We start from the raw sequence: 11,096 nt of genomic DNA on the forward strand, positions 1-11,096 counted from the left end.
TGTTCAGTTTTGGCAGATCCTTCTCTGACAGCTGTCAACCACTTCCTTTGTCAACCAGTTTCATCGCAATGAATTATGGGTACCAGAACTTAGTGCTGCTTCTAAACCTATTTTCAGATCAACAATGCATCCACTGTTCTTCGACGTTTCTATGAGAGCATACTTTCTGAATTTTATCCCATTCTTGGGCCTCTTCCCCATTTTCCTAAAAGAAAAAAGAAAAAGAACTTTAAACTATTTGGCACTGAGTGTGCTAGTCAGCTTGGCACTGTAATAAATACCCGAGACAATCAACTGAAAAGGAGGACTGGTTGAGTTATTTTGGCTCATGGTTTCAGGGGTATTAACCTATGGTTGTTTGGCCCTATGTTTGGGCCTATGGTGAGACAGAACATGCGGCAGTGGGGAACCTGTTGACCTCATGGTATCCTTCTCTTCCCCAGTCCTACCCCCTGCCATATTTGCAGCCTACTCCTTACCCCATTGTTGATTTCAGGATAAGACTAACAACCACTTGCATTTGGGGCCTTAGATTTGAGACTGGTCTTGTAAGACAGGGAAGTACATTTGCCAGGATTCCTTGCCGTCTAGCTTCAGGACATTACAACTATTAAGAAGAACACAGACAGCTGAATGTTGAGAGGAAGGGAACAGTAGAGGCCATTCCTCCCTACCCTCCCTACCCTTGCTTTGGTGAACAGAGGGGTCCTCCTTGGATCCCTCTGGGAAATCTGCTCCTGGGATTTGGCGGAACCATCTGTTCCTGTTATCCTTGACCCTAGGGATGGAACCGTGTTCTTGCTACTCTTGAGATTACGCTTTCATTATCTTCTCAACCAATCCCTGCACCAAATCTGATCTGTTTAAGAAACCTAGAGGGGTTTCTTCCTTCCTTCCTTCCTTCCTTCCTTCCTTCCTTCCTTCCTTCCTTCCTTCCTTTCTTTCCTTCCTTCCTTCTTTCTTTCTTTTCTTTTTATGGCTTAAAAGTACTGACTTTAATTACTCTGGCAACAAAAATTGAGTTAACAAACATCTAACAAGTTCCTATTATAACTGCTAGACAGTGAGATCAGCTATCCAAATCCTTGTGCTGTTTTCTCTTGACAATAGGTGTTAGAACTCCAAGGGGACAGGTGAGTGAATGCTAATAAAGACTGTGTTTGCTAACCTAGCACCATAGTTCCAATCTCAGGACTCAGAAGTAGCTGGAGGAAGGGGAGCTGCTGGAAACATAAGGTAACCTTGACTTCTGGCTCTATGTTGGCTTTGCTGCAGCAGGCAGGGTGTGAGGCTGAAGAGGAACACAGCTTTGGGTTGCAGCTATGAAGGAAGCAGGCCCCTCAGGAGGGAACTGGTGAGTCCAGAGAGCAGTGCCGGGCAGGCATCAGGAACTAGGGGGTTTCTTCTTGGCTTCCTTAATCTCTTCAAGCTTTTTAGCCAGTTTTGGCATGTCATAGTTGTGAGACAGATACATTGCAACTACATTGCCCAAAGTAAATCCAAGCAGGAACTGGAGCATGAGGTCGGTGGGGAGGGCGAGGATGGTGTGGAGGGGTTTCTTTATATAGCTCTTTCCTTTTCTTTCTCTCTCTTTTCTCCTTCCTCCCTCCCTCCCTCCCTCCCTCCCTTCCTTCCTTCCTTCCTTCCTTCCTTCCTTCCTTCCTTCCTTCCTTCCCTTCCTCCCTTCCTTCCTCAATCACAATGGCCCTGTTGCTTTGGGACTGTGGTGAGGCAGATCACACAGCAGATATGAGGACCTGTTGACTTTGTGATACTCAATCCACTCTTACAATGCCACATACCTACATCTGACCTCATGGGAGCCAGCCCTCCTTTTCCTTCCAACCATCCTGTGGGATGAAGCTCCCTCACAGAAGGATAGGCATCTCTAAAGTAAGTGTGATAACTGGTTGTTTGTGAACAATCTCTGAAATACTGGAAAGACCGGTATGTTGCGTGTACTGTGTATATGTCAGTAATTAGCATCCAAATGCAGCTGTCCTTTGGTATCTTCGAAGGATGCTTTAAGAATCCAGTAAATATCAAAATCTGCCCGTTTCTCCTACAAAGTACTTGCTTATAAACCGTGTGCTTACTCCCACATGCTTTAAAATAGTCTCTAACTACTTACGGGACCTAAAACATTACATGTGCTATCTACATAGGTACTATAGTGTGTTTACTAGGGAATTACAAGGAAAATGTCTCTATGTGTTCAATGTCAATATTTGTCAATATTTTTGATTTGAAGTTGTTTGGATCCATGCAGAACGCACAGATGTAGTCGAGTCATACTCTCTGCATACTGAACATTTAATTTCTATTTCCTTTGGAGCAGTCACCTGGAAGATTCTAGGCTTGCACTGGAGAGCTCCTTTGCCGATCTCTTTGCTATCCTTCTAACCCTGGAGGCAGCTGTTGGCATCTGACTGTCACTCACTCGGTGTCAGGCCATCTAAGTGCTCCTCAGCCATGGATGCCAATGTGAATTCAAATCTAGACTCAGGGCATACATCTCAAAGGACCTCACAGATGATGATTTCATGGCTGCAGATTTCAATTGACAAGACTCAGTGAGAAAGTTAGTCTTTGGAGCCAGACACCCCAGAATTGAAATCCCAGCTTTGCAAGTCCTGAGATAACTTTGAGGAAATTGCTTCTTTAAATAAATCTTAGGGTTTTTTACACAGCAAATATATATAGGGGAAAAAAGCCTACTTTGCATTGTGCTAAGTGCAATAGATGATGGACACCTGATACCTCACAGACGAAAACAGCTGTTGTTACAGGTGCTGGCCTAGCATGCCATGAGCATGAGAATTTGTTAGGTCCCATTCTTAGTTGTAGGAAATATGGCTTTGGCTGTCAGCTCATAGCTATGAGGTAACTCAAAGGAGGGAAAGGAAAAAAAACCCTCAAGAGGGAAGAATCACATTTGATTTGTAAAATAAATCATACTGGCTCATCCTGCCACATCTGTATTGGTAGCAATTACAAGCCTTTCATTCTGATATTTTTTTTCTTCAAAAAAAAAAAAAAAACTTTTGCCAAGCAGCTGTGTTTCTTTTCTTGCCTAATCCATTTTATAAAATTTTCACAATTCTAAATCTGAGCAGCTATTGCTATACATAAGATAAAGTATGATTTTAAAAATAAAAAAATGTAAATAAACAAACCAGAACAGCATCTAACAGACCCTGCACGAATGTCAACTAACTAACTCTGGCATCTTGGGACATTACAAAGTCCAGTAATTAAATGAGAGAATACGTGTCTCAATCTTTTAAGTAAGGTAATTCTGTCCTATAATGCCTTGCTTTACATACTAACTGAATAAAATAACACCTATAAAATGTTTTACAAACTTTGGTTTTAAGTGAAAATTCTTTTTAGTTAGGCACCTGGGACAGGCGAATCCAGATAAGAATCTATAAAATTATATTAGTCTTGAGACTTTGACCCAATAGCTATATATGAGCATACTGTGACTTTAAATTTAAACTTTAAAAATAATAAATAATCCTTATTGCACAATTTGAATGAAATGGGAAAACGTATGAAAGATTGAAAGTCCCCTTCTTCCCCCCAATTGTCTTCTCTCCACAGCTATCAGCCATTCTCCATCCTCCCAGATCATAGATTATGTGCATTCATAAGCATTCATATCCGGAACCTACATGGAATTAGTTCCATTTATTATATAATTACATAAATGAGACTGAAGAATAGATTCTGAAGACAGGGGTTTTGTTTTTATTTTTTCAACCTCTCAGAAGGTGCTGTGTTATACGTTGTCTGTTCCTTCCCTCATCCTTTAAAGAAACTCAAGAGGCCCCTGCTGTGGGTTTTGAGTGGTTTCTTCCAGGCAGCAGGAGTACTGGGTACAGAGCTTATGGCTCTGAGGCACCCTGGGCTTGACTGCTTGAGTGTGGTCAGGGCTCTTAAGGTAGCTGTCCCCTAGGAAAACCCAGGGCGTGAAGATGTCCTGAGACCCTGTCTGCCCCTCTGCCATCCCCACACCAGGTGACCTCACACTTAAGATGGCCTTTCGGGAACACAAGAGTGCCTCATTTATTTCCAGACATGCTTGGGAATAAGTTAAAAGATCCTTTAAGGAGCCTAATAAATTTGCTTCTACAAAAATCTGATTTCTTAAGTGTGTTCTTTTCTGTGTTTATTCATCAGGCCTGTCGATCACAAGCTTGATTGCTTAGTCCTTACAGAGAGGATGCAAAAAAGAGGGTCAAGATTTGAAATGTTTGACTTTCATAGCACAGAGGACCAAGTAAATATTGAATGGTGCTGATGGAAACATATGACCTTGAGGTATTCAACAGGTGTTCTTTCCATTATGAATTGTAGACTAAATCCCAGCTTGAGGATGTGACATCAAGGTTGTGCTCCAACTCCAGCTCTGTTGGAAGGACCTGATTTAAGTTAGGAAAGAACACTGTTGATTTTATCTGGTAATTTTGTTGATTTTTTTTTAGCATTTTTAAACAGGTAAAAAAAAAAAAAGTCAATGACAACTTGAATTGAAATTTCCAAAGTCTAACATCCAGAAACATGTCTGGGAAGTGTGGAAAGGGACCCAGCATCCGTAGCCACCTCTCGGGCAGCTGGTTTGTACACATGTAAAAAGCTCAGGTGGGAGCAGCCCAGAGTGGAGGGTTAGCAAGCAGCGCTGAGAGAAAGGCTCAGCCATCACCAAACAGAGACATCTGCCAGGGAGGGTGATTGAGGGCCTGATTAGCACACCGGGAGGTCTCTCTCCTGCCCACTGAGAACAGATGGCTGAAGCTGGGGAGTCTTGGTGTAGGGACACTGCTGAGTTATCAGAACACAAGCTGGCTGATAGCCACACACAATGTGTTTCAAAGTCCTAGCAGTTGAACAGCAGCATGGAGGACAATTCATTCCGAAGCAGCTCCTGGTGAGAACAGAGTGAGGGCGTGGGACCTGTCATTTCTTAAAACTGATGTGGAAGTCTGCTAATCATTCCTGCTTTCCTCCCTGGGGTGCAAGTCTTTTCAGATTAGCCCCTCAAAAGTGTCTGTGGTCCTCATATATGAATTTTAGACATAGAACAAAGGATTAGCAGCCTACAATTCTCTTCACCAAAGGAACTAGGAAACAAGGACTCTAAGAGAAAAATGCATGGTCCCCGGAGAATGGGAAGGGCCAGGATCTCCTAAGCTAATTGGGAGCATGAGGGTAGGGGAGAGGGAGCGGGCAGAATGTGATGAGGAGAAGAGGAGGGAGAGGAGGAAATGGAGGAGCAGAAAGGTTGAGTCGGGGGAAGAATAGAGGAGAGCAGGATGAGAGATAGCATAACAGAAGGAGTCATTATAGGTCCAAGGAGAGATCTGGCACTAGGGAGATTTCCAGAGATCTACAAGGATAACACCAACTGACAATCTAGGCAATGGTGGAGAGGCTACCTTAAATGCCCTTGCCCTATAATGAGACTGATGACTATTTTATATGTCATCCTAGAGCCCTCATCCAGTGGCTGATGGAAGCAGAGGCAGACACCCACAGCTATACACTGAACTGAATTCTGGAACCTAGTTGCAGAGAGGGAGGAATGAAGATCAAGGGGGTTGAGACCAGGCTGGTGAATCCCACAGAAACAGCTGACCTGAACAAGGGGGAGCACATGGACCCCAGACTGCTGTCTGGGAGGCATCACAGGACTGATCCAAACCCCTGAAAGTGGATGTCAACGAGGAGGCCTTGGCACCCTATGGGGCCTCTGGTAGTGGATCAGTATTTTTCCCTGGTGTAAGAAGGGAGTTAGAGAACCTATCCCATGTGAAGGGATGCTCTCTCAGCCTGGACACATGGGGGGGGGGCCTAGGCCCGGCCCAGGATGATGTGGTGGACTTTGGGGAGCCCCATGGAAGGCCCTACTCTCCATGGGGAGCAGAGGGGGAGGGGAGGGGGCTGGTGGGGATTGAGGGGAAGGAGAGAGAGGGAGAGGGGATTGACATGTGAAATTATAATTTTGTAAAAATTAGATAAAAAAAAAAACAGAGAAAAAAAAATGTTGTGGTCACCTGGGTACTCTCAGGGTCCGTGCTGAAGGTGGGAGAGTAAGCCAGTGTTCAGTAATGCCTTAGTTCACTAGTGTACATCTGAGATTCTCTTCTTGCTCTATTTTGATTTTTAAAAACACTTTTCCTTTTATGAGACAAGGATTCATGTATCCTAGGCTGGTTTCTAACTCACTATGTAACTAAGGCTGGCCTTCAACTCCTGGGCCTCCTGCCTCCACCTCTTAAGTGCTGGCATTTCAAGTATGCATCACCATCACACCCTGCTTTATTTATTTTTAAAACTTCAAATAAACCTCTCCCCAATATAATTATTCCTTAAAAAAAGAAAGAAAGGATGTTGACTGATGGTCTTTTCCCTTTCTCCCTTCCTCCCTCCCTTCCTCCCTCCCTCCATCCCAAACTAAGTTCCTTGAGCACAGATATCCCTGTATGCTCACCACTAATGTGTACCTCCAGCAGTTAGAACAGGGCTTGATATACAGCAGATGTTCAATATATACTTGCTGAGTATGCATGAATACAGAGATAACAATTCTGGTTTTATACTTTAGACATCAAAAAGTGCATAACAGAAGCACAGTTTTTAAAGCCCCAGGAGCAGTTCACTCCCCTACCACCCTCCCACATAAACCTGCAGTCTACACAGTTGTTAAAGCTCAGGACAGTGTTCAACCAGCTCAGCTTGCAGACTTCAAGTTGGGTGCCTTTGATAGACTGGAACATGCATGGCCTACTGCTGCAGATCAAATCGAAAGGCAGTGGTAACAAGGACACAATAATTGCTCAGTTTAGAGCCTTTGCCTTGCAAATTGTACAGACTGGAAAACACAATTTGTACTGCATTTCATTATATGGATGAGCTCCATCCATGCCTGACTGGTGTCTCCAACAGTAAAGCCAATTAATGTTCCAGGATGGAAAATAAAACTTTCAGATGCATACGCAAAGCAAGTTCTTGGTTTGATCCCTGCCATTGAAAGTTGCACAGAGGGCCAGACTGTCATCTTAGTGGTGCTGGAATCGGAAGCAAGGGGCATATTGCTAGGACTTACCATCCATCTCAGCTGGATGTATCCTTCCCAGGAGCATCTCTAAGTTCTCATGGGCCTGAGGAGTCTGTGCTGGATAGCAACCTACAGTCTACCAACTCTAGTTTCTCAGAATGGGGAAAATAAGCCAAAGTTTATTTCTAAAACTGCCTTTTGTGTAAGTCTACAGGATAAATGCATTGCTCTATGAAACGTTACTACCTTAGTCAAGTCTTGCTACAGACTGAGAATCATTGCGTCTCCCCAACAGATTTGACATGCATTCACTCACCTGCAGTAGTTCTTGAGTGTTCATTCAAATTAAGGAGTAGACATGGTCCCTGTCTGATCTCCTGGATGACTGATTCTCAGTAGTTTAGGTCTTCAGCGGGTACCCATTTATTCCTCCTCCAAATCATAGTTTAATGTCCTATTTCTCACATCTGCCTCCTCCTCACATAAGCGATCTCCTCAGATCATGGATTCACTCTTCCAAGCAGTATCCTTCAAGAAAGAAGAATGAAATGATGTTCTGACCCAAACATTCTGCTCCATGGCAATTTGTTGCTGCCTATAAATTGATGAATGGCCTTCTGAGCCTGACATGGGGCCATGAATAGTGAAGATGAGGCCCAAGGTCAGTTTACATTCCATTTCTGTGAGGGGTCCTGACTCCATACCCAATGTCATGGACTCTCTGTGTGAAGTTATTGCCTTTAAAAACACATGGCTCCTTGCGCAGTGCGCCTACCTCATATATTTTATTGTCCCTTGGTTTGGGGCCCAGCCCATGATTTATCTATGGATTAGCTCTGCCTTTGGAAGATAAACAGATGAATTAACAAGAGACTGGATAGAAAAGCCAGTCTTCCTGAAGAGTCAGAGTTCCCTTATCAACTCTTGAGAAATGTACCTATAAGATCTCAGCCAGGAAGTCTGTAAAGGCCATGGAGTGAGTCCACGAAACAGAGGGTCACAGCTAGAGGCTCCTCCAAGGGCAGAATCTATCCTTAACCATCTTCAAGATGGTGAGGTCCCTGAAAAATGTTCAGAAATGCAGAGCTGCTCACATATTCGAGGCATTGATTAGAGTTGGCCCTACTATACTAACTACACTTTGCATGACTTTGTCCACTAACCTGTGAATCCTGCAATAATAATAGGTTTCTTTATATAACTCAGTGTGAGATGTCTACTCTGAAATATGTCACCTGTGACTTAAAATTTCCTGTTATCCACATTTTAAAAAGTAAAAAGAAAAATGAAATTAATTTAAGTACATGTTTTACTTAATCCAGTATTTCTCAAATATTGTTCTTTCAATATGGAATTGATCTAAAATTATTAATGAGATGCTAGGCATTGGTATTTTCCTTTTGGTGGCAAGTCAAACTCAGTACATGATCTATTTTGGCAGAACATCTGGGTTTGGCATAGCTGCATTCCATGTTCTTTGTAGCCATACAGTGCCAGTATGAGACTTCATATCGCACAATCTTCCCAGTGAGATGAAATTCTATAGCTCTGAATTATGACGAAGGAGCTTACCACTCCTGTCCTGTGACTGTATGGTGTCTTCGTTTTCAGTACTTTAACAGTGTTTGGACATTCCCCTCACTCACGGGAGAGGCCCTTGCCTTTGGGTTTTGTTGTTGTTGTTGTTGTTGTTTTTGGGTCATTGGAATTCACAGTGATTTTTCCATTCCAGACTGGGTGTGCAAAGCCTTAAAGAGCCCTTAAACAACTCTTGTTCTCAGTGGGGTCTCATAAACTCAGGGACAGCACCAACGTCTGCCTTACATTCCTCCTGTTTCTGAGAAGATCTGGGATAATCCCTTTAGTTTAAAACCTTAAATATGACCTCCAGATGCCCCCCTGTGTCACCACCATGAGGTTGTCAAATATCTGATGAACCTGACTCCATGATAGCCTTCCATAGCACCTACAGCTTAAAGCTGTGAATTTGCTAGACAGAGCAAGACTGAAGCCTATGGCCATAGGACTTCCCTATCACAAGGCTCCAACTTGAATGCCCTGGAGGTGATGAATAGATGCCACGCTGTAACTAGACAGACTTCATGGTTCCTGGGATGAGGGACCAATGACACATGGCTGTGGGTCTAGACTTACGTGAATGCACAGGTGTCAGTCTGTACTTAGAAGTGACCAGATGAGTTGCTGCCATTAGGAAATAAAACAAAAAAATCTGTCACTCAACTAACCTTGAATGAAAAGAAACATGAATATGAGGGACAGAGTTATTGTTTTGGTAAATATTCTTATTTTAAATGACATCATATACTATTGTGAATTCTGACTAGGCATACATAAAGCTGAGACATATTTTTAAGAATATAGAATAATAGAAACATGGGAAACAACTTCTTAAAAGAAATAGATGAATTACTTAAAATTTAAGGCTGTTTATTAGCTACTTCTCTGTTGCTGTGATAAAATACCACAACCAGAAGCAACTTACAGAAGACAGAGGTTATTTTGGCTTCTGGTTCCAGAATGGGGGTCTCTAACGTCGGGGACGTCATGACAGCACACACGTGGAGCCGTGAGAGATCACATCGTCCACCACAGAGAAACAAAGAGAAACGGGGTGATGTTATAAACGCTCAAAGACAACCCCAGTGATGTGCTCCAACTCCAGCTCGTGAAAGTTCTGTAACCCCCTAAACATCTCTAAATCCAGCACTCTTGCCTCTGGTACACTGAGAGAACAGCACTAGGTGGAGATTCTGGACTTGGAATCTCGACACTAGAGTTCAAGTTCCCCACCTAGTACCAAACAGCTCTGTGACCTTGGGAAGTCAGCACAATGATTTCCCCAGATTTTGCATTATTGGGTCTTCTGTCTTCTACTCACAGGCTCTGGCTTTCTTATGAGTCTTTCCTTCTAGAAACATCTTTGCTTCATTCTGTGTCACATGTCTGAGAGTCCCCTGGCAAATGCATTGACACTGCTTCATTCTGTAACTTGTCTATGAGTCCCCTAGCAAATGCATTGACACATGGTTTTGAATAGTCTTCATCTCTATCCAGATGTCTTCTGGAGGTGTTGTTGCTGCTGAAGAGGGACTGGCATTTACAATGGCTGCTTTTCATCCCCAAATAAACACACAGACACTATATTACTTATAAAATTATTGGCCAATGGCTAGGGCTTCTTATTGGCTAGCTCTGTCTTAATTATTAACCCATTTCTATTAGTCTATATATTTCCACATGGTCTTGGCTTACAGGAGAATGCCCAGACCTGTTACTCCTTTGTAGTACCTGGCATCTCTTCGAGGTCTCTCTCTGCCTACTATTCCCAGAATTCTCCTCATCTCCTCATCCCACCTATTTTCTACCTCTATTGGCCAAACAGTGTTTTATTCATCAACCAATAAAAGAAACACATATACAGAATGACATCCCCAATCAATTTTTGGAGTTAGCAACTTAAACCTTCAGTTCTCTAGGCCCTTCTGGTGTCCCTGTGTCTAGTTGGTATCAGCCCCGTGAACACTTGCATGTATAAGGAAGCTAGTACGTTACTGTGGTGAAGCCTTGGACTTTTGACGAGAGCTTGATTTCAAATTCTGGTTCTGTTACTTACACAGTCATGTCGCTTTGCCAAGTGCTAACCTCTTCAAGTCCAGTTTCCAAATCTGTAAAAGGAAGATGACACCTCTACTTACCTCATAGAGTCATTGTGAAAATGTCAATTTTTTCAAAGTATTAAAGTGTACAGTGATTGGCACAAAAGTTAAACTATAGAAAATGTTAGCTTGAATTGTGGGTAGTTATGAACTTGAAAGAGAATATTCCATTTCTTTTCTTTCCCTGCCGCTCACAGCAGAGCTATTTTAAGGCTGTATACGAGGAGCAAGGATGCTTCTGGACCCCAAACCACAGCATGGGTACTTTACTTGTTCAACCTGAGATGCTGTTAATTATTTTCCTGATGTCCTTTTAGCAACACTCCATAGACTGCTGTTTCATATTCTTGCAATGC

The 11,096-nt window shown here is 42.9% G+C and overlaps 1 protein-coding gene across 1 annotated transcript; it reads right to left on the reverse strand.

Annotated features, from left to right (window-relative positions):
* Positions 1 to 1,384: 1,384 nt before the first annotated feature.
* LOC100765027 (short transmembrane mitochondrial protein 1) lies at positions 1,385 to 1,519 on the reverse strand. Its single transcript, XM_027395411.1, has one exon. The coding sequence runs from the start codon at positions 1,517 to 1,519 to the stop codon at positions 1,385 to 1,387; it is 135 nt and encodes a 44-aa protein (XP_027251212.1).
* Between the last annotated feature and the right edge of the window lie 9,577 nt (positions 1,520 to 11,096).

The sequence above is a fragment of the Cricetulus griseus genome (genome assembly GCF_003668045.3).
Source record: "Cricetulus griseus strain 17A/GY chromosome 1 unlocalized genomic scaffold, alternate assembly CriGri-PICRH-1.0 chr1_0, whole genome shotgun sequence".
Lineage (NCBI taxonomy): Eukaryota > Metazoa > Chordata > Mammalia > Rodentia > Cricetidae > Cricetulus > Cricetulus griseus.